Genomic DNA, 24,374 nt, shown 5'->3' on the forward strand with positions numbered 1-24,374 from the left:
TTTTTTTCTTTCTTTAACTTTTTTAAATATTATTAGAGATGTCATAATTTGTTCCTGAGAGAAAATATTATTTCTAAAATTTGTATGATGGTGAGGTTTGTTAAGGGAAAAAAAAGACATTAAGTAATGTATCAAAAATGTATCCAAGATTGCTTATGAGAGAATTTTTTTTAAAGAAAGTTTTATGAGAATGAATTTTGTTAAAGGAAAAGCCAAATTTATTTTTATGGATGTAAAAAATTGCCAAAAATAGTTTTTGAGAGAAAATATTATTTAAAAAAATGAAATGATTTTTGTTTAAGGAAAGGCCAACCATTTCCCCCAAAACTGAGTGTAATGTTTAATATTTTTATGGATGTCAAAAGGATAGCCAAATATGACTATTTTGAGATAAAATTAAACTATTTATTTATTTATTTAACATTTTTATTAAAGGAAAGGCCAACCAGTTTTTCAACAGACATTGAGTCTAATGTTCAATTATTACAGATGTCAAACAGAAGCACTGGGTTTAAGATTTATTTGACACAAGGGTGCCAATATTTTTTCATCTTACTGTACATGCTTGTGACTGCACCCTAAACTTACACGAGATGGACACGATTGGTTAAAACCCCCCAGCCATCACCGCCCCTCGTGCTCCAGTACTGTAACCCGATTGGCTGGTCGGCGTGTCAGTCACGTGAATGTGGGCGGTGCTTTCGGCGAGCTGGCGGCGTGTCGGCTCTTTTTCCGACCGCATTGCAACAAAGTTTACAGTGATACAAAAATACCGCGAGCGCGTCGCTGCTCTTTAATCGCTTTAGTCGCGTATGAGGTGCAGAATCCGATCATATTCTCAGGTGGTTTACATGCAGTCGGTTTGACTTCGAGCTCTGAATGTCGGAAGAGATCGAAGTCCAGATGGGAAAAAAGTGCCAGGGGATTTCTGGATTTCTGTCGGTGGACTTTCAATTTTGCTGATAAAAGTGAATTAAGAAAAGTGTTAAAATAGTGAGATTTTTATTACTGGTATTATTATTATTTGTTTATTTTATTATTATTATTATTTTTAGTAGTAGTAGTAGTAGTAGTAGTAGTAGTATGATATAGGACATTTTCCCATTTCTTCTTCTGTTTATCCAGTTTTTTCTGGTAAGTCAGTAGATCTGTATTATTTTTAATTTTTTATTATTATTAGTATTATTTTTCGCCTTGGCTTTGCTTTTTTCCCCTCTCAGTGTATAAACGTGATCAGATCCACTTGAGGGTACTTCTGGGCTTTCTCCCTCAACCCCACTTGGCTTGTCCGTCTGTTTGTGCTGAAATCATTTGTATCACTGCTGATTTTGTTGCAAATTGCGGGTACAAGGACCACATTTACCTTTAAAAAAACCATCCCTAACTTGTGTGTGAACATGCCAAAGAGTCGAGCAGGAGTCCACAAGTTCCTTCTGTCTCGGCCCCAAACCCCGAAGCTGTCCTATGGTTATAACTCCAACATGAATGTGGGCAGAAGTGGGTACAGGGTCTTCTGTGCCAACAACATCCCAGCAAGCACCGAGCTGGCCAACAAGATCACTGAGTGAGTATCATAATCATAATCATAATAATACTATTATACACTGTATCATCCCACTGCTCTATTATACTCGTTCATTATCATTCAACTCTATTTTAGGCATCATAATCAGAAATTGAACTCATGTAACCCTAAATGTAACATATTTTCATCCTATTACAACCAACCCACCTCCAGGAACCACCGAACTGGGAAAAGCCTTGCATCACTGATTGAGTGTAATCATAATAATAATAAACTTTTATGCTACTCGTATGCGTGTCGTAAAGGTGGAACGCTTAGATACTACTGCCACGAAATCGCAGGATTATATTATATTATATATATTAACGTGCCTGTTCTAATACGCTTTCATTGCTGTAGTCACACATCAGGGATGTGTATGGTGGAATTATATTGTAAAGGAAACGTTTATTTAACATTTATAGAAGGAGTCTCCAGTGTCAGAGACTCTCTAAAGCTGTATTTTTAACATTTCTTAAGACAGGAATTTCTGCTTTGCGGTTTCTCGGTAAAGTGACAGGCTGCACTTTATTTTTGTTTGATAAACTTCAAGAGAGAAAAAAAGAGGCTGGTGAGGGAACGACTGTTTATAGCTGCTGTAACATGCGTGAGATCAGGAACTAACTAAAAGCAAAAACTGTGCACAATTCGCTGTGCTGTAAGAGGAATAAAACACTCCAGGATGTGATGTAGGAAAGTAATCGGCTTCATGTAGGACTATATGGATGGTTAAAGTAAGAGATTTAGCTTATCATCGTATCCTTGTACCCTAATACTCATCACTTCACACACTCTCAGACGCCTGCTACGTTACTAGGTTCTCATTTTTGTGACTTTCCAGAATGAAATGTTTTCCCAGTGCCTGTTATTTGTTAGAATGTTAGCAAATCGGCACTTTGCGATAAACCTGCTATGCTACTCTGTACTGTTTTGCCGCTTTTACTGAAGTTAATCGTCTTTACCGTCACAGTGTTGGTGATGAAACATGCGTTTCGCAGCTGTGTATTTTGAAAGCTGCTTTTGTAAGAGCGTGATCACGGTGACCCGGTCGAACTGTCAGCACTGTTTAATATCACACTGGGACTGGCACACAGCAGCGCTGCACTAAAACCCCTGTTCAAATCAGGATCTCAAGAACAGCGCCGATTCTGCAGCATGAACCAGAACTGCTCCTCCTTATTGACTTCTGGATCCTGATTGGTCAGAAGGTGTTGATTAATTTTCTATAACAGCAGCTCTGACAATAGTGAAGCTGCAAAGTAAATGAGAACAGGAACTTACCTGAGCATTAAATGCAACTATAAATGGACAAAAAAAGTGTCATTTTTTAAATAAAGGAAGAATTTACTGTGATATATGAAGAACATACTCCAGGATATGCTGATATATGAAAATAATCAACAACAATAATGACAGCATGACGTTCCTCTTTATTCTCTGTGGCCAATGAACATGGAGATGTTGTACCACATGACCTCATGCAAACCTGAAACGATGTGAGGAAGTTTCTCTTAGTTTATTTTACTTAAATGTAACTTTAGTGATCACAAAAAAAACCCTTTTGCGAAAAAAGATGTTAAAAGCAAAATGTTAAAAGTCACATGTACAACAACTGAACTAAAACATCAATAGTACAAACATCAATGTGGATTTATAGTTGAGTGCAAAAGTTTGCACACCTTTAGGACAAAATCAAGAAGACAAAATTGAATTTAATAGCAAGAGATTCATCAGTACAAGTAACAAATAATACATGTTTATTAATAGCAAAAAAATATCCAAATATCAGATTTGATTATCTCTGCCTTTTGGGGTTTTTTGGATATTTTTTATCCATTTTAGCTACAAAAAGAAGGGTGTGTGTGCATGTGTGTGTGCATGTGTGTGTGCATGTGTGTGTGCATGTGTGTGTGCATGTGTGTGTGCATGTGTGTGTGCATGTGTGTGCATGTGTGCGCATGTGTGCGCATGTGTGTGTGTGTGTGTGTGTGGGGGGGGGGGGGGGGGTGCAAACTTTTGCACTTAAGTTTAAAAGTTGAGCTCGGTAGGAGTTCCTTTAATCCTGTTAATGTTTACAGATCAGTGTCTGGGGGGGGAAATGAGAGGTGTGTGTGTGTGTGTGTATATATGTGTGTGTGTGTGTGTGTGTGTGTATGTGTGTGTGGTCTTATCACATGCTGTCATTAGGACACTGAGGGAGGTTTTTCTCTCCACAGAGGGACTTTGGAGGTGGCATTAACAACGGAGACTCAGCTTAGTTTTAAAAGCTGTGACTCCTGTCGGTCTCGTAACATCAGTCTTGCAGTTAATAATAATAATTAAAAAAAAAACGCACCCCGTCATGTTACTGCGAAACCGCAACGCGTAAACTCCTCTGTCCTGAAGATGCCTGAAGCTGATGCCAGCTTCACCTCTGACACTTGCAAAGCGCTGACACTGGAGACTCCTTCCATAAATGATACATAACGGAAAACTTCACCGTGTCAATAATTAAACACTTAAAATTACACGTCCCTGTGAGCGAACTGTTACCATAGAAACGATAACGTATTAGAGCGAGTGCGTTACGAGCTGCGTCACTGTCAGAGCTGCTGTTACAGAAAATTAATCAACACCTCGTGACCAATCAGAATCCAGAATTCAACAGCTATGGTGTGTGACCTATTCCTGTGGTGTGTGTGTGTGTGTGTGTGTGTGAGATGTGCTTCATTGTGAAGAGTCTGTAACATGATCCAGTCCTCCAGCACTTAGCACCGAAACATGAAACCTCTTAGCTGAAGAGAATGAAGCACACTTGTTAAGAGTGTCCTGCTCTCTCTGCACTGTGTGTGTGTGTGTGTGTGTGTGTGTGTGTGTGTGTGTCAGTCAGTGCAGTTGCAGGAATGCTTAAAATCTCCCCATGATCATTTTTAACCCTGATGATGATGACACACCTAATCCAGTTTATCAAGGGCTCCTGGAAAATATCTTCAGCTAGGTGTGTGCTGATAATTACACTGTATATCACGATATTATACACACTTGGGGAAAAAAATACCGTCTTGTTCAGTTTGAGACGAGGCTGCGTAGGCAGGCAGCATTTTTTGTGAAAATGTGTCGTGTTTGGAAAGCTGCATGCAAAGCAGAGACAATCCAGTGCGAGCTTTTTATCAGTGACGCTCTCATAAAAACAAAAATCCTCCGCTGAAACCAAAAGCGAACTCAACATTTAGGTTGTTGTTGTCGTTGTTGTTGTCGTTGTTGTTGTTGTTGTGTTACCACCATCATCACTGTTGTTTTTATTATTTATTACTTTAATAATTACGTATTATGTACACATTTAATTATAATTATTTCATATTTTTATTGTTTTTTATTTAGTTTGATCTTTTAATTGTTTTCAGCATTATATTTCTCACTTTAAAAATAACACTTCAAGAAATTCTTTCTAAAATGACAGATTTTTAGTTTTTCTGTGCATTTTTAGACATTTTCATCTGAACTTTTGGTGGTTTGAAATTTTTTAACCTTTTTTGTTATCTCTACATTTTAGAAATGTCTTTAAGATTCACAGTTAAATGTTGATGTCTGTTGAAAATAATAAATATTTTTTTTAAATATTGATCTGTGTTTTCTCAGAAATGTTATATTACCAGTTCTAAAAATTTGTACAGGTGCCAAGTTTAAATGTCACCTCCCCAGACACCGGAATGAATCTTATTTTTATTAACTAGATTTATATCACAGGCAGTAAATCAAAGACAGTTCAATGTGGAGTGGCTTTATTATTGGGATCGTATCACATTACATTAATACAGTATTGCTGAAGGTTTTAAAGTCATATAGGTCTATAAATCACCAAAACAATATCATTATCACTTATTGGGTCACACCTTAACACAGCATAATTTTTTGTGCTTTTTCCAGGCGTCTCGGTGTGGAATTGGGAAAATCGGTGGTGTTTGAGGGGGCAAACAGAGGTGAGTTACGTGTAATTTTCTGTTTTTCACATCTGTGTATGTACTTTAGTCAGTACAGCGAGTGTAATAGTGCAAAGTACAAACTCTTTCTGTAAAACAGAGCCCATAAAACACACACAAACACACACAAAGAGACCTGGAGTGTTCTTACAGGTTAATGTAGTCATTTAAAAAAATTGCATGTAAATATTACCAGCATTAGCTATCAGATTTCTAGCTTAAAAAAAAGGAGGTCAATAATAAAGTGGTGCACTTTATATCTGAGGATATATGAAAAAAATTATATTATTTGGTTAGTACTAATAAAATCTGAGGTTATAGACTCATGGAGCTGTTAGTGTACTGTAGTGTTGTTGTAATATGCTGCAGAAATTCTCTCCAGTGGGCTCCTGAGCGGCGCAACAGAAATATGATCGTGTGTTCGAATCCTGACGATGCCGGACGGTGCTGTGTGGGTGGGAGGGGCATACTCTCTCTCCCCCGTCAATCACAGCGACACTAGCCAATCGCAGGCGTCGGGGAGCTCGTGTATGAGGAAGAGGGCAGAAAGCTGCAGCAGTAGTTCACATACAGCTGCATGTGTGTTAGTTTTCATGCTGTGACTGTGGAATGATTAATGCTGTGAATCGAGGTGATGTACATGTTTCCCTGTGTGTAACCCGAGTGCGGCTCTGACTGTCCCGTCACAGAGACCACGGTGGAGGTGAAGGAGTCGGTGAGAGGACAGGACATCTTCATCATCCAGACCATACGCAGGTGAGAGGGCCACGTGATACGTACACTGTAACCATAACGACGTTTTTACCGTGGGGCCAAGAACTGATGTCTAGTCCTTAGTTAAGCATGTTATTTATTTATTTTTTAAAAATGATGCTGTGGATTTATGACCTTTGCACTGACTTTTCATAGACAGAATTTTTACCCCTAAGTTTAAATGTAAAATTAAGCCTCAGCAGCTTCTTTGCACTGTTTTTTTTTTTTTTGTCCTCGAAACTCAACACTGCAGCAATGATATGATAATAAATATTTAATGTCAATTAACGCCTATTTTTAAAGGTCTTTTCTTTTTTTTTTCTTACATGTATCTTATGTTTCTGTTTTGTTTTGTCACTGTAGCTTGGTGCAAAATTCCATTGTTGATTGCGTAAGTTAGCATTGGCTATCAGCTAGCTAGCAATCGTTGAGAAATATGTGGAGGCACAAATTCGACTCTTATTATATATTTTTGATGAAAATGCTAAATTCTAGCAATACTGTATAGTGAATTAGAAATCTCCCCACCCACCTTCTCTGAAAATGTTTTTTACTTTCTGTGCAGGTTTTTTGTGCTTTGCTGGTTGCACTCTAAATCTTTTTAACCCTTGCTCACACTGCACTGGATTTACACAGTCTCTGTGGTCACTAACTGGTTAATCTAGACTTTGAGGCAGTAAACAGAAAGCCGAGGCTGTCGTTCTGTTCAGCTGACTCATGTCTCTGTAAAGGTGCGGTACAAACTGGGTCACGGTGCATGGATTGGCATCGTTTCTGTTAATCAGGTTGGATTGATGCTAATCGGATTCTCCAGTTTGCTTTCAGGCTACATTACGTAATCGCATCATGCAAACTCGAAAGCAAAAAGGGCTTCAGGTTCAACTCGACTCGAGTGATGCTTTCCAGAGATCATGCTGGAGCTGAGTCTGGGGGAAACGGTCCGACAATCGAGCGAGTTCTCACATCCGTTATCGCACCTATAAACAGTTGTTCCGTCACCAGACTTTTTTTTTTTCTCTCTTAAAGTTAATAAGACGAAAAAAACCCCACAGCTTGTTGTTTTTTTTTTTTTTTACCGAAAATCCACAAAGCGTAAACTCCTCTGTCCTGAACATGTCAGAAATCTTAAACCTCCAGCTTTACCTCTGACTGTTACAAAGCGCTGACACTGGAGACTCCTTCCATCAACGTTAAATAAACGTTTCCTCACAGACCACGGATTTTAAAACGTTTATGCGGAGTCCGTGTGAATGAGCTGTTACTATAGTAACAAAAACATAATACTGTCAGAGCCGCTGTTATAGAAAATGAATCAACCCCTTCTGACCAATCAGAATCCAGAATTCAGCAGCACTGTGGTATAAATCTGATTATTATCTGATTATTTTACTTTAACATTTAATGTTGAATGCCAAGCTTAAATAATTCATGACTCAGCTGAAATAAAAAATGTAGTGATCGTTTTTTTTCTTTAGATAAAAATAAATAAGAAAGAAAGATTTAATTTTTTTTTGTTTTGTTTTGTCATGCATTAATCTAATCTAATAAATATATCCAGTAAATCATAACTTTTTCCATTCATGAATCATGAGGGTGATTCCAGAACAAAAAAGGCTTTAGGAAAAAAAAAAAAAATCTAATCACCTACACTTTTATTCTCAGAAACACTCAGATGAACTTCCCAAATATGATTTAATAATAATAATAATAATAATAATAAAAAATCATTTCATAAAGTTGAGGGTGATAAATTCATTAGGAATAAAAAATAGCCTTTAAATCTGAGAATACACATTATCAAGACGTGGATATGTGCTGTATTTAAAAGTACTTTTATTATAATAAACAGGTGCTAATAAGCGTGTTCAGTGCTTGTTTTGGTTTTGGGTTCAGGGATGTGAACACGGCCATCATGGAGCTGCTGGTGATGGCGTACGCTCTGAAGACGTCCTGCGCCAAGAACATCATCGGCGTCATCCCCTATTTCCCCTACAGCAAGCAGTGCAAGATGAGGAAGAGAGGATCCATCGTCTGCAAGCTGCTAGCATCCATGCTGGCTAAAGCGGGTAGGAGAAACACACACACACACACACACACACACACACACACGGGTGAACTTTACACTAAGTGAGCACTTTATTAGGTCTAGCTACACCCATTAGCCTCTTTATCAGCTACACCTGCCACACAGGTCACATTTTAGGTGTATAAGTACTCACAGTGGCCCGTTTGTTCCTCAGCACAAAGTTTTGGCACCCCATACCACCACTAAGCTGCTATAATTAGGGTGTTTCATTTTAGTACAGCTGTGCATAATGCCAAAATAAGTGACGTGTATCTGTTAGTGTTTGGGTGTTTACTGAGGTGTGGAATGTGGCCTAGTGCTCTGAGCTGGTGGATTAAGGCGTGTACTTACACTCATTAGAGATTAAGAGCATAATGCTTCTTTGTTGTAGGCAATAAAAAAAAAATCCTTCAAATCTCACAAGCACGGGAGCTACGAACGTTCAGCTCTGAGTATGCATGATAGTGATGAATGCATATTCATGCATAGTTAAACCAGAGGTGTGTGTGTGTGTGTGTGTGTGTGCGCGTGCGCGTGCGTGTTCCAGGTCTGACCCACATCATCACCATGGATCTGCACCAGAAAGAGATCCAGGGTTTCTTCAACTTCCCTGTGGATAACCTGCGAGCTTCACCGTTTCTGCTGCAGTACATCCAGGAGGAGGTAGCACACTTCTATACACACACACACACACACACACACACACACACACACACCCCTCACAGAGTCACGGACTCTATCTACCTGCTAATCTGTATTCTTTCAAGTTTTATCTGGAAAAAGCTACAACTGCAAATAATAAATAAACAGATAAACGAGGAACAACGAGGAACAACGAGGAACAACGTGTCCATTTATTGCTGAAAGCAGGACACACCGGGAAAACCGATTTTCAGCGATTGTTAAATTGTTAAACACGCTGCAAATCCTCTATTTTTGTGCATATAGCTTTAGATTAACATTTTAACATTTTACTTATGGCCAAGAGTGGTTGGTTTTATTAGGAAAGCCCAGATAAGAGTACTGATAGCTCTGCTTTAAAAAAGAAAAAAGATCTCCTCTATCTTGGGTCTGTCTCTTTAATGGAGACGGACTGTTTCATCAGTTGGCTAATAAAGCTGTCGATATTAAGTTTCCACAGATAAACAGCACATGTTTACCTTTACTAACTTCATTTACAAAAAGTTAAACCTAACAATAAGGAATAAAACCTTTGGGTTGTGTGGTTATAGTAAAATAATAAATGACATGATGGTGTAATGAAGCAGAGTTACTGTAGTGCTGAAGTCGATTGTTTTCCTATATCGACACTTTTTTAAACACATTTCTTCTTCTTCTTCTTCTTCTTCTTCTTCTTATTGCGTAGTGTATTGTGATATCAATAGCATGGTCATAAATTTGCCTCTAATCCTCTTTGATCTCAGTGGTGAGCTTATTAACCTTTCAACCAGGCTTTTAATTAAAAATGGCTTTAGGAGTTACATCATTCATTTTCTCACATAAACATCTCTTTTTTGCTTTTGTTCCTCCTCAGATCCCCGACTTCAGAAACGCTGTTATTGTAGCAAAATCACCCGCGGCTGCAAAGAGGTAAAACGCAGATTCGCGAGTGTTTGGCATTGAGCAGCTGAACGATTGTGAAAACACAGTTTACTGTAAAACTAGTTTATCAAAAAATTTCCCCTCAGGCTTATTTTTTCTCCTCTGTGTGTGTGTGTGCGTGTGTGTGTGTTTATTCAGAGCCCAATCGTATGCCGAGCGTCTGAGACTCGGTTTGGCGGTAATTCACGGCGAGGCTCAGTCTGAGTCTGATCTGGCTGATGGTCGAAACTCTCCTCCCGCATTCAGGCCCTCGTGTGGACCTCCAGGCCTCGAGCTGCCCTGTAAGAAACAAACATTAAACACCTAAAAAACACCTAAACCTGTTTGCATGCAGCATAAATCTGTCAGATGAAATGGCTGCTAATTATTAGAAAAGAGCTAACTGTTGTCAGGTAGAATTATGCAAAGTCAGCTATTTTGTATAACAGCTAGAAGCCTTTTATTCATTTTATTCATTTGTTTTGTAAAAACATTTAAAGAATAGTTCTGAACATTTGACCCAGCTAACAGTTTGTGGACACAGGTGGGGATTAGCTAGCATGATCAGCATTAGCATGCTAACTGAACTCTATGAGAGACTATTTATTTTTATAATGTTAGTGATGGCTGTTCTGGTATATTTTACCATGTTTGGATACTAGTAATTGAATCAGGGATAAGAGAAGAATACAAATGAAGACTCAGCTACTGAAACACTGACAAACGTGAGCTAGATTTCTAGCAGTTAACTAGCCAGCTAGCATGTCGTAACCTAGCTTTCTTTGCTAATGTTAGTGCTAGCTGTTCCAGTATATTATCCACATTTAAAATGCTATTAATTAAATCAGGCATAAAAGGATTCTACGAATGTAGACTTAGCTACAGAAACACTGACAAATTTGAGCTAGATTACTATCTGTTAACTAGCTGGCAAGCAGGTAGTTAGCTAGCTAACTTTGTTAATATTAATCATTGCTATTATGGCATGTTTTGACACATTACTACTAATTAAATCAGAGAGAACATGATACAAATCATGGAACAAATGTATATCATGAAACAAATATATAAGCTAGTTTACTAGCTGTTAACTTGCCGGCCAGCAGGTCACTAGCTAGCTAAGTTAGCAAATGTTATGTTATATTTAACACATTTGAATAGACTTGGCTACTGAAACAACACATTGCTAGTAAAGTTTAAATCCAGGCCTAACCTCCACTAGAAGTTCTGATTATGTGGAACTTCTAGAGCCTCTGTTTTAATTCTGCACTGGCTGAATTATTATCGACATGCTTTATTTATAACCAGTCCTCCTTTATTTGTCGGCCGTACAGGTAGATACCAAGCTCCGTTCCCTGGCATCGAGCTTCCAAGTACGGCAGCTGAGCATCTCCTCTGCTGTGTGCTTCAAATGCATGACCTGCACTGTGTGTGTGCTTTAGGGCTTTTCTCGCTATCTCTCTACACATTTTCAGCCTGACGCTGTTTGTGCGGATGTGTTTGGGGTTTGGAGAATGCAGATATTCCTTTTAAACCTACACAACTTGATCTGGTTTACAAAAAAAAAAAATACTATCAAACACTTTTTAACAAGATTCTGGTCCTGATGCAAACTTCTTCTTTCTGTAGAAACTGCAAAGACAGAAGAAAACTTTTCAAAGGTTTGTTATCAGGTGGCTGGTCTTGTTTCGATTTGGTACTGAATTGAAAAGAAAATTTCGCCCATTCTTAATATTACTGCAACCGTTAGGATGCCTGACTGGAAGGTTAAGCAGTTTTTTTTGGGATTAAAGATGTTTTAAAGGTGCAGTAGTCAAGACTGATGCTCGAGTGGTTAAGTAGGTGAAGTACAACAACATTGGATTGATTTATTATTATTTTTTTTTTTAGTGCTTGAACTCACCTTCCATTCATTTGCACAAAACCACACCCGAAGAATCTTTGGAGGCCATTGGACTTTATTTATGACCTCACTGTGCACACCCATCGCTGTGCTTTGGTTTTCTCACAGTGAGTCTTGTAGTGTGGTCCCTGCTACACCATGTAACAAGAACGGTGATGAGAAACAGCCAGAGAGAATCAGGGAGGAAATCAAAGTCGTCTTTTGTCATGCGCAGCAGATCACTGAATCCAGTTGAACATCCATTTGTTTGAGGACAAGGGCAAAATTTAAACAAAATAATATTGCTTCTATAAGAAATTATTTCTCATGTCATGCCCAAATAGTTGTTAGGAACAGGAAAAATCACACAGGAACAATCACAGTTCCTGGTAACTCACAGTATAAAAATAGCTCTCAAATAGTTCTCTTTGCAGAACAGACAAGCCTCGCTGCCTGAGTCTCACCAAACAATCCACATTTTCCTCTTATTTCTCTTTTTTTTTCATTTCTGTACAGCCAGACAAGGTCACATGATTGGCCACACTCAGATTTATTTTCATGAGAAAGCAGGATTGCACTTTTCCAGGGATCTTTCCAGGTCAAAAGATCATATAGTATGCGATTACTCATGTAGTGCACACACTCCAATGTTGACAAAACAGAAGATCACAAGTGATAAAAGTCACATAAGTGTATGCAGTACAGCGACTTTGAGATTGTAAAGAGTTTAGTATTAGAGTTTATTCTACTCCAGGGTTTATTCTGGTTTTACTGTGTTTCTTGTCATTGGGGTTTTCAGAAGCACTGCATGGTTCTATTCCTCCCTGTAAAAGTATCTGGCTGCTCTGAGTGCTTATCAGATTCCACCATATTTTCAGACTGACATGGGGGCGGAGTGAAGCAGCATTGTGGGCATGTCGATTAAAATACTGACAGAAGGCCCGTGTAAAAAAGTACAAGCAGTCTGTTCTGGGAATGCAGTTTACTGTACTACTTTTCAGCCAAATAATGCACTTGTGCTGATGTCATTGCTTAACTAATTATTTTTTTTAAAATCATGTCCTATATAGATGTCAGGTTATCTATCTTTCTAAGAAATTAAATAAAATTGACAATAGCACCTTTAAAACCAGCAGCGACGTCATGTCCTGGTTGTTCTCAGGGTGATGAGCTAAAATGGCCTGTATGTAGTATCTTGCATTTTTTTTGTTAATTTTGCTTAAATCCTATTCAATTTAATTTTGTCATTATATCAATAAATCCTGCTTTCGGCTGTACACATGTGCCCTTTTAGCATCCAACATTAACTTGGCAAAAAAAAAAAAAAGGTTTCTCACATTTATATATACAAGCAAGTGAAAGAGCTTCCTCGCTCTGCCTGAAATCTCTCATACATACAAGCCAATAGGTTTGCGTTTCATTTACTATTTATTTCTTTTCTTTTTTTATTGTGACATTTATGTTTTTAGCTTGGCTCAAACTATTTGTTTTGGCTTTTAAATGAGGATGTGGTTTGAGTTTGCAGCATGGTTTGGTGAGGTGTAACTCGTTTTATTTGAGTTTATTGCTGTATTTATGAGGTTGGAGCAGGTGAAGGAATGACTTGACACACACACACACACACACACACACAATGCACAGTGAACAGCAACTCTAAAACCACATACTTAAAATATTCTATGTCTAATTTGAAATTTTATATATATATATCTATTTTCTAATATTCTAACTCGATTGTATTCTAAAATAAGCAGTGGTGTGTATGTGTGTGTAATTGAGCTTTGTGGTCAAGGCATAAAACGACTGTTTAAGCCACAAGTTTAGCGTGAAACGTGATGATAAATAACATTTCAATGTTCCTGTGCAGTGATGATGGCTAAAGAGAAACCGCCCATCACCGTGGTAGGAGACGTTGGAGGTCGAATCGCTATCATTATTGTAAGTATTGTTCACTCTTTCACACACAAATCATGGTACTGGAGCATAATTGTTGTACTGACTGGCTACATGTCCATTTAAAAAAAAAAAAAAAAAAAAAAAGTTACTTATTTTTTTATTTTGTTAAATTTTTTTGGAATGTCATTTTTTCTCCCAGGATTTTTTAAATGCACTATATGTGTAATGGCAGAGAAACACCACTAAAGGGAGACAGAAAAACACAAGATGAAATATTTTTCCCAAACTGAGATCCCAGAGGTCCGTCATGAACTGAATTAGCATTCACCAATTCACTGTTTATTAAGAATATAAAATCGAAAATGTGCAATTATACAAATCAGAAAATCCTGCTGGTGTTTTCACAGATCTAGAAATTTTGGAAAAATAGGAAAATACATAATGTTTTAAAGTAAGAATTGCAGCCTCCATAATAAAATTTAATGTTTTCTTCTTTTTTTCCCTTCATGTTACTGTTCTCAATCAAAATCAGTCATGGAAAATGTCACAGAAGGTTCAGAAAGTAAAAAAATAAATAAATAAATAAAAAAAATAAGAATATAAAAATGGAAAGCCTCTTTGGGTGGAGGTTTATAAAAATATTATATAATGTATATAAAATCTATATATATATATATATATAAAACACTTGTTAGTCTAAATGATTAAATAATTTAAAAGACATCAATAAAATAATTTACAAACAAATAGTAAAATAATACAAAAAAAAAAATTCATTTATCTTTAAAATAAAAGATAAACAGACCAGTTTAACAGACCAACAATTGTTATTCTGAAAAAAAAACTTTTGAATGTGTTTAATCTCTTTTTTTTTTTTATTCATTAATATATTTTTTAGGATGATATCATCGATGATGTGCAGGACTTTGTGGCGGTGGCGGAGATTCTGAAGGAGAGAGGAGCGTATAAGATCTACGTCATGGCCACTCACGGCTTGCTCTCGGCCGACGCCCCGCGCCTCATCGAGGAGTCCCTTATAGACGAGGTGAGGATGTTTTCTTCCTGCGCTAATAATGTAAAACTGTGTAATGGTAAATGTGTGCCACTTAGAGCTACAGTAATGACCATTAGAGCATACTGTGTATAGTTAATTCACATTAGAGCCTCAATTAGGGAGTGAATTAGCAAGTCATTGTGAGTCACACACGGCTAAAACAGAAATACACTGTTTACTGTGAGTGACTCAGGTTTCCTTGTGCTGTTTAATGTCAGTGCTGTTGGATGAAAATGACTGTAAATCGCACGGCTTGTAGAACACGCTGGTGTTAATCTCGCTGTCATGTTATTCGTGTAGACCTATACAGCGAACTCGACTGTTTAAATACTAGGACAAAAGAATCAACAATCGAATCTTTAAGATCTGTGTGGAGGAAGTTCCACATAATCTATGACTAATGATAAACAGATTTAAAAAAAAGCTGTTATTTAACAAGGGGAAAAAAAGATTTAAATGTTTATGTCACATGAGTTTCCAGTGTCAGCGCTTTGTAAAAAGTCAGAGGTAAAGCTGTAACTTTTAGGTTTTCCAGCATTGTCAGGATAGAGGGTTTTTACCCTTTGCGGTTAAAAAAAAAAACACAACAAGCTTGCCTTATTAATGTCAAAGGAGAGAAAAAACGTCAAGTCAAGTGGCTGATGATTGAACGTCTGTTTATAGCTGCTATAACGTAAGTGAGAACAGGAAGTAACTTGCTTTGCGGATGTTCCACAACATTAAATGTAGCAATAAAAGTGTAAAAATGTATGACGTGTTGTTCTTTAATAAATAATAATCATTGGCAAATTGCTGTGGTGTAAGAGGAATAAAACACTTCATGTCCTGTAATCAGCTTTGAGGTAGTAATCGTAACTGCTTCATCACACAGGTGGTGGTGACTAACACGGTCCCCCACGAGGTCCAGAAGCTTCAGTGTCCCAAGATCAAGACGGTGGACGTCAGTATGATTCTGGCTGAAGCCATCCGTCGCATCCATAACGGAGAATCCATGGCCTACCTGTTCCGCAACATCACCGTGGACGACTAACGGCACGTTAATGAGCATAACGAGTCCTCACGCTGATCCAGGACCAGTCTGAGGCCTTTTCCTGTGGTGCCTTACTGGTGGTTTCAGATCCTGTTTTATCAAAAAAAAAAAAAAAAAAAAAAAGGCACGGCAGTATGAAAATATTCCTTGTGCAGGAAGCTAATGCTCCTTCTACAGCGTAATTATTCCAACAACAGTCTCAGCATGGAGGAGAAAGGAGATAGAGGAGAAACACTACGTCATTCCGTGTCTGTTGGACAGAGTGGTGCTCTAACGTTCTCACTTCCACTTTTTTGTGTGAAATATGCACTACATTTCACAATACACACCATACACCTCCTGTTAAAAATATTCTGTTCTGTTTTTCACATCTGTCTGGTGTCATGTATAAAACGGTGGACCAATAAATCAAGAAAAACGGACAATTTTCTTTTTTACATTCTTTCCTTTAATGATAAGACAATTTTTTAACTGACACAAACTTTACATCGCTTGACAGCCAGCTAAGTAAATAATTAAAAAATAGAAATATTTATTCTATAAAATATTTAAAATATAAAAATTTTACATTTCATATTTTAATGTTTGTATTAAATATTTAGACATAAAAATATATAATTTCTTAAACACTACATTGATTTAAAAGACATTTTCTGAGATATGAGACAATATGTACTGTTGAGCCACACCATTTTCAGTTTTTGATCCTTTGTTCTGGCGATATGAGAAAAACTTAAGCCTAAAAACTTTTCTTTTCTGCTTTTTCCAGCTAAAGAAGTGATCAGAACAAACACAAATAAAATTCACCTGGTGGAAAATCCATTTCACTGAAGGGGAAAGGACATAGGACTTATAGCTACTGACTATACAGCCAACTATATACTTGACCTTTGACCTGTGAATTCACAAACCTCTTCTTGTGAGCCAATAGAAAACAAGAAGGCGGAGCTGTGGGCTTAGAAGAAAATGGAGACGCTAGTATTTATAGGTAGCATCTGAACTTTTGCCTCTCTTTTGCTTGGTGCACATCTGAAAAAACAGATGGATCAGTATGACTGATGAATGAATGGAAAGATGGACGGATTTACTGATGGATTAATGAAGTGGTGGATGCATTTACAGATGGTGATGGATGGATGGCTGGTTAAATGTATGAAAAGATATACAGATGAATGGATTGATATACTGAAGGACAGATGGATGAATATATTGATGGATAGATGGCTAAATGTATGGATGGATGGATGGTTAAAACATGAATAGTTATACTCGTGGATGGATGGATAAATGTATGAATAAATTATAATGTTGGATGGATGGATGAATATATGAATAGATTATACTGATGGATGGATGGAAGGAAGGAAGGATATACAGATGAATGGGGTGATATATTGAAGGATGAATAGATTATGCTGATGGATGGATGGATGGATGGATGAATGTATGAATAGATCTACTGTTGGATGGATGCATACAGATGAATGGATTGATATATGGATGGACAGATGAATAGATATGGATGGATGAATGTATGAATAGATCTACCATTGGATAGATGAATATACTGACTGATGAAAGGATGGATATACAGATGAATGGGGTGATATATGGATGGATGAATGTATGAATAGATCTACAGTTGGGTGGATGGATACACTGACTGATGGAAGGATGGATGTACTGATGGATGGATGTAAACAGATGAATGGGTGGATATATGGATGGACAGATGAATAGATATGGATGGATGAATGTATGAATAGCTCTACCATTGGATAGATGACTATACTGACGGATGGAAGGATGGATGTAACGATGGATGGATAGATATATGGATGAAACACCACTTGGCTATTTAACTAAGACTGATTTTACTCTTTCAAATAGTTCAGATTTCTCGAGTGATTTGAGGAAATCGGACTTCCTAAAGTCATCGGCATTGCAGAAGTTACACTCATCCATGAAGTCAGAGGAAGTGTGAAGGGGAATTACCATGATCTGAGTAACTGTGTTTTAAAATAGGCGTATTACATGTAGCTCTATATAAACACATGACATGATGTTGTTATGTCACACACACCACATAAAGACTGAACGCTAAAGTTAGACACATACATCACGTTAGAGCAAAGCATATAGCGCTGGTCACAATGATCTGCTCTACGCTTTAACGTCGACTCAGCAGCCAGAGCTGCAAAGGATCATCGATATGAAATGTGTGAAATGCATTCTGGGTAACGTATTGTAGTGTCAGAGACGCTGTACTTGTTCTAAACTCCGCAGGTTTCATTAAAGCTGCTGTGGAGCTTGGACCAAGTCCAGAGGCAAAGACATCATTCATTCATTCATTCACCTATTTAATGACTTGCATTAATTAATTTATCTGCATGCACAAGACTTGTTTATTTGTTTACACACACAACCATTTAATCACTTACACACTCATTCATTCATTTACTTACATTTATTCATAAGTAAAACATCATTAATTCATCCATTCACACCGTTTCTTCACTTGTGTAGGATTATTCATCCATTCACACATATATACATCTGAAAAAGATAATTATTCATCCATTCACACATGTATTCACTTGTGTAAGATTATTCATCCATCCATCCATCCATCCATCCATTCATTCATTCACACATTCACTTGTGTAAGATTCTTTATATACTTATGTATTGTAACTTAAACTTGTGCCATCTTATTTGTTCATTTGTTCATAGTGTACATTCATGTACTTGTGTAAAGTTCATGGATTTATTCATTCATTCACTCATTTATTCACAAAATAATCAAAATTAATCATGAAATCATTCATACATTCACTTACTCAAGTATATTTATACTTTCCTTCATCTGTACAAGATTATTCTTTCATTCATACATTCAGTTAGTTTTGTAAAATTACTCATTCATTCACATTCACACATTTATTCACTTCTGTTATCCAGTTATGCTAAAGATTGCAGTAAGGAAGAAAGCAGAATACAATCCAACGTTGCACTTTACTCACACTTTCTTTCACAAGTCATGTGTGTTTGCTTTTCTAGTCCACAAAATGTTCAAAAAAACAACTTCAGGTTTAAACTGTAAATAAGTCAGAAATATTCAGCGACAGGTAGCGAAGTCAAATTAGCAGTAAACATGTCACTTACCTGAAAGTGAGGCAGGGTGGAATGTCTCTGTACTGCACTGTGTGACTGTGTGCAGTGAGAATGAGGCGTGTGTGAGTGTGTCTGTGTGTGTGTGTGTGTGTGTGTAAGCATGATCCAAAGAGGAACTAGACAGCAACCGACTCTTGGCCACTTCCTCGTGTGAGACAATGTGCAGCTATCAGAGCTGAGATGGGAAACGGGAAACACACGGACAAGGCCGGCATTGTGTGTGTGCGTGTGTGTGTGTGTGTGAGTGATCCATGTAAGGAAGTGTGTGTGTATGCCGTTTAAGGCAATCAAGCTATACCTGTATGTGTGTGTGTGTCTGTTGCATGATGTATATTACATGATTATAATTTCCTTACTGTAAAAACACATTATTCACAGTGCGTGTGCTTGAATCACGCTTTGTTCATTGACATGTTTTTTTTAATTTTCTGTTTTTAAAGGAACAAAAATACAGTGTACAGGAACTTGTTTGATGTAAAGCAACACCAGATCACACACTCTTACCGTAAACCCAATCCAAACATAACACGCTAACTTTCACATTACACTCCTGGGCAAAACAAGAGGTCCAAGCCCAAAATGGCAAAGTATAAGTTTTAATGGTCTAAACAACAGATCAGTGGTCAGGAAATGAGCAAGAATTAAACAAAATTAAAGGAGTTTAGCATGCGATAGCTTTTCTCTTTAACTGCTTTCAGTGTTTAAGCCTCGTGGCTCTTGATGAGCTGCATCAGGTGTGGCAGATAACCAAATATTGACTAACCTTTCCAGAAAAAAAAAACATCCCAGAAGATATTTTGGAGGATTTAGTGCACCAAGACATGTGTTAGTTTGAATTTTACATCATACATTTGAATCATTATCATGGGTTGACCTTTGCGTACAAGAAGACTATAGAAGTAGTTCCCTGTTTCTAGCTTTTCCCCAAACAAACAGTTCACTGCAGCAAAAGGAAACCAGCAAATGGAGGCACAGGAGCTCTCAGGAGTGCATCTGTTTCATTCTCGCTCATTTTCTGGCCAATGATTAGTTGTTAAGACCATTAAAAGCTTAATACTTGCCATTTTGTGCTTGGCTCAGGAGTGTACGTGTTATTGGCTGTAGAGAAACCCTTTATACACTGCAAAAATGAAAGCAAGCGAAGTTATCCTGAATAAATATTTCTCACTATGGGATAATTGAAATAAGTAAAAATATCTAGAAATAAGCTTCATAATTTACTTCCTATGATATTTTCTGCAGTGTAATGAATCAGGAGAAAACAGCGACTTTCTCTCACGTTATTAATCATAACTGTCAACTAGGAAAAGAACGACCCCACAAACTAAGTATAAAGCACCGAGTTTCACAGTAAGCTTTCCCCCATTATAAGTAAAGAATAAAACACATGGTGTTGTGCTGTTATAGGAAAATAATCCACGACAGGGCGGTGTGATACGATCTGATGCAAAGCTGTTTTAACACATTAAACTATGTTAAGCTTGTCATGTTACTGAGAAACTGTGAAGCGTAAACTCCTCTGTCCTGAAGATGTCAGAAAACCTAAAATTCCAGCTCTGACTGTTACAAAGCGCTGACACTGGAGACTCCTTCCTTAATCAGTTTACGTGGAGCGCCCACTGCATGAGTCCCTGTTACTATAGAAACCATAACGTATTAGATTCTCAACTTCTGTGAATCTAACGGTAATTTGTAGTTATATTTGTAGGATAAATGAGGTCCAGTGTCTTCTGAGGTCAGTGTGTGATGATGTAGACCTGCAGTTTTTTTTTATTTACAGTGCTGTGAAAAAGTATTTGCCCCTCGCCTGATTTTCTGCATTTCTACACTTTTTTTTTACACTGAATGTCTTCCGATCTTTAACCAAAGCCTAATAATGCATAAAAGGAAACAATAAAAGGTTCCACATTTGATTCATCTGTCCATAGAACATTGTTGCAGAGTTCTCGTTGATCACCCAGGTGCTTCCTGGCAAACTAAATAGATTTCCGCAGGACGGCCACTCATGAGAAGTTTAACAACTAATCCAAACTTTCTCCATCTGGACAATATGGCTCTGATTACGGTTCTGTGGAGCCCCAGAACTTTAGAAATGGCTTTTAAACTTTTCCAGACTGATAGGATTCAACAGCTTTTTTACTCTTCAGGAATTTCTTTTCTTTGCTGCATCAAGTTTATTCTGATCTTAAGGGCCAATGTTAGATGTACACTGGGCAGGGCTGGGCCAAATCAGGGTTGCTCAATAACCAAAGCACTCAAGCACTTAATCTTAATTAACCCTTTAATTTGTTTGCATTAACTTTGGGCCTAAACTTTTGTGTCCACTTTCCTGACAGACTCTCTCTATACATGTAGATATATACGACTAAAATCCACAGTAAAATCTGACCAAATACAATGTAATACAAAACTCTTTAAATCTGCTGATGGTCAGAAAGTGTGGATGATCTCAAAATCACGAATTAAAAAAAAACAAAAAAACAAAAACCTTTCTAAAACCATTGCGGCAGAGACGTGTTGTTGCTCCAGTGTCCTTTATACAGATATTTATTTGCACTGATCTGATGTTACCACCAGGGGGCAACACTGATTAACAAAATCAGTCAGAGCTCTTTTCATTGGATTGTTTATTACATTACCAATCTTGACTTTTCCAAAAATGCGTTTTTAAAACAAAGACAATTCAATTTCCTCTAAGAAAGTCATGTATGAAACTAAAATCTCCATGAACATTAACCAACAAACTGCTTCTATTTTTAAAATTCTGTTAATGCCATCCATTTATTAACACGTGCAACTCCTAACATGCAGCAAGCGTCCAAAAACTGCACCCTATCCACTACATAGTGCACTGTTCTGAGGTTTATCATTTTGTTGTTTATTAACTACAGTGGACAACATATGTTAACCTGAAGTACACAATACCCATAATGCACTTTGTCGTTAGTAGGGTATAGACAGTAGAGTACAATTTCAGAGAGAGTACAATCCTTTAAAAAGAAAATAAAAACATTTTCAGGAATTTAATTCTTCTTTGAAACACATTGTATACATTCATGTACGGTTCATGTAAAAAAAAAAACATTTTACGTATACGTAAAAAAATACTCGACAAAGTGCATATGAACAAGTCCAAAACAACAAATTCATCAAACAGCGGACAACATCGGGTTTGTTTTTATACACTTTTATATTTCTATCTCTTCATGTAAACATAATAACAACATCATCAGTTAATGCATACATATATAAAATTCATGACATTTATATATAATATACTGAATACAGAATATGTTTAAATGCACAATTACAATGAGTTGCCCGGTTTATACGGTGCTTGGTGTACCTGGATGGTGGGTGCCAAAACTTTTGCAGCGAGTGGCCCCCGTTCTAAAAAATATATTTAATTTCCTTTAATATTATTCCATCAAAGCAAAGATTTATTTTTTTGAATGAAATACACTCTATTTAAGTATTAAGCACATTAGGTTAATATGATATAATACCATCACATTTATTTTTATTTATTGAAGCCATTAGAAATTTTATTCCTGAAATGATCTTCTGCATAAACCAAATGATAATATTTTGAAATATATATTTTTTACATAATTTTTTTAATATGCTGACTTTTTAAATTAGCGTTTTAGCTTTTAGATTAAATCCGTTCAAAACTCATGACCAAGCGTTCAGCTTATAACTCGATAATAAAGTCTCTAAACCAATAGTAGTTGATTGTAGGAACCCCTGGCTGAAGAACCCGCAGAAAAAAACCAACTTGTCAGCATGGTGTATAATTGATTTTTTATGAATTAATCTTCACAATATGGCGAGCGTGGTTTTGTTACAAGCAACACTAACACGATATGCAAAATATTATTAACACATTGATCGAACGTCTTTTCTGGAGCAGCACAAACATTTAAACGAGTCTTTGTCACTTCTTTACCTTCATGTTCATTTATAGATTTATTCTGTTTTTTTTTTTTTCCTTCAGGTCCTCCCTCACCTGCAGTCAGGAAGCAGAGAGGAATTGTGGGTGTTGTCATCTTTGCTCAGTGTTTTCACCTGTTCTTCGTTATGTTCATTTTTCTCTCCCGCATGAAAGAACGATGCAGAGAAGATCTCAGTGTTCTCAAACAGAGTGAGAAGTATGGAGGTGTTGTTCATCTTGCAGATGTCTCCTCCTGGAGAAACGTCCTCAACGTGTTGGATGTCTGAGGTTAGGACACTGTGCAGCTGTTGGTTTTATTCATAGGAGGCCTGAAGCTGGTGTCTTTAGGAAATGTCTCTCGGCGTCGTCTCAGTGCTGGACTCAGCCGCCTGGGCAGGTTGGTTTGCTGGAGAAGTTCCCTGAACACCTCCACGACATTTTCGTTCTCCTTCGCTGATGCCTCCAGGAAGTTGTTGTTCCAGTCCAGCTCCACCGTAGCCAGGACATCTTCGACGCTCACCTGCCTGCACTCATCACGGTCTCTCTTGTTGCCAATCACCACGATGGGCGTGAACTTGTCCTCCTTGACCTCCAGGATCTCATCGCGCAGATTCTTGACCGTCTCGAGAGACTCTGCATCGTCGATGGAGTAGACGAGTGCGAAGGCGTCGCCGTTGCGGATGGAGAGCTTGCGCATGGCCGGGAACGAGTAGCTGCCGCTCGTGTCCAGGATCTCCACGGTCACCTTGATGCCCGAGAACTCGTACTCTTTGCTGTGCAGCTCCTCCACCGTGCGCCTGTGTTTCGTCTCAAACGAGTCGTTCAGGAAGCGACGGATCAGCGAAGTCTTGCCTACGCCGGCTGCTCCCATGAACACCAGACGCACCTGGGTCTTCTCCTTCACGTCCAGAGACATGGTCTAGGAAACGGATCTCCTGCTGCTTAGAGGTTTGGTGGATAGAACGAATTGAGGTTTCTTTCTATTTTTCTTCACGTTTCAGGCTCTGCTTCTTCTTCTCCTTCTTCTTTTTCTTTTTCTTCTCCTTCAGCTTTCTCAGATTCTTTACGTTCAGCACAGCGGCTTATCTTGAAACTCCTCTCCTCTTGTTTTTATGACTTGTAGTAAAAGCTCACAGATGCCTCTGTTGCATAGCAGGTGCTCCCTTTTATATCCACTCCCTCCCTTTGGGACTCCGCCCTCTGCTCTTCTGAGCGAATCAGATCATAACAGGGAGTCCAACAGACCAATCTGTGAGGTCTTATGCACATTGATTCCAGTTTGTGTACTAGGAGGAAGGTGTGTGTGTGTGTGTGTGTGTTTTTATTCTCTAACCCTTTTTTTCAAACAAAGAAACAGCACACAGAAAAAGCAGTGAGTTCTCCTCTTAGTAAAGACTGAGAAATTAATATTGTTGGAGGAAAAATGAAATATAATGAATGAAAGGGTGGCTGTAGGGATGAAAAAGTCACTCAACAACAGCT

General features: G+C 37.7%; 2 protein-coding genes across 5 annotated transcripts; one reads left to right on the forward strand and one right to left on the reverse strand.

Moving 5' to 3' along the window:
* Window positions 1-693: 693 nt before the first annotated feature.
* Window positions 694-16,209, forward strand: LOC113538381 (phosphoribosyl pyrophosphate synthase-associated protein 1). Of its 4 annotated transcripts, none has more exons than XM_053231965.1 (12): window positions 694-1,134; window positions 1,221-1,564; window positions 5,471-5,523; window positions 6,213-6,279; window positions 8,170-8,342; window positions 8,889-9,004; window positions 9,876-9,931; window positions 10,082-10,224; window positions 11,257-11,295; window positions 13,672-13,742; window positions 14,599-14,745; window positions 15,626-16,209. In XM_053231965.1, exons 2-12 carry the CDS (start codon window positions 1,398-1,400, stop codon window positions 15,782-15,784), a joined length of 1,191 nt encoding a protein of 396 aa, XP_053087940.1. In that variant the 5' UTR covers window positions 694-1,134; window positions 1,221-1,397; the 3' UTR covers window positions 15,785-16,209. The 4 variants fall into 4 exon arrangements, with proteins under 4 accessions (XP_053087940.1, XP_034153864.1, XP_034153853.1 ...); XM_034297973.2 differs by having other exon boundaries at window positions 1,407-1,564; XM_034297962.2 differs by having other exon boundaries at window positions 694-1,564.
* A 5,359-nt stretch (window positions 16,210-21,568) lies between these two features.
* LOC113538410 (GTP-binding protein Rhes) lies at window positions 21,569-24,041 on the reverse strand. The gene has a single exon (XM_034310933.2). It carries the CDS (start codon window positions 23,806-23,808, stop codon window positions 23,182-23,184), a length of 627 nt encoding a protein of 208 aa, XP_034166824.1. The 5' UTR covers window positions 23,809-24,041; the 3' UTR covers window positions 21,569-23,181.
* Window positions 24,042-24,374: the final 333 nt, after the last annotated feature.

Source organism: Pangasianodon hypophthalmus, chromosome 2 (genome assembly GCF_027358585.1).
Source record: "Pangasianodon hypophthalmus isolate fPanHyp1 chromosome 2, fPanHyp1.pri, whole genome shotgun sequence".
Lineage (NCBI taxonomy): Eukaryota > Metazoa > Chordata > Actinopteri > Siluriformes > Pangasiidae > Pangasianodon > Pangasianodon hypophthalmus.

Coding starts and splice junctions, on each gene's coding strand:
- LOC113538381 (XM_034297962.2), top strand. CDS start 1,398: ATGCCAAAGAGTCGAGCAGGAGTCCACAAGTTCCTTCTGTCTCGGCCC. Junction 10,225..11,256: donor TCCAGGCCTCGAGCTGCCCT/GTAAGAAACAAA, acceptor TCGGCCGTACAG/GTAGATACCAAGCTCCGTTC. Junction 11,296..13,671: donor CCCTGGCATCGAGCTTCCAA/GTACGGCAGCTG, acceptor GTTCCTGTGCAG/TGATGATGGCTAAAGAGAAA.
- LOC113538410 (XM_034310933.2), bottom strand. CDS start 23,808: ATGTCTCTGGACGTGAAGGAGAAGACCCAGGTGCGTCTGGTGTTCATG.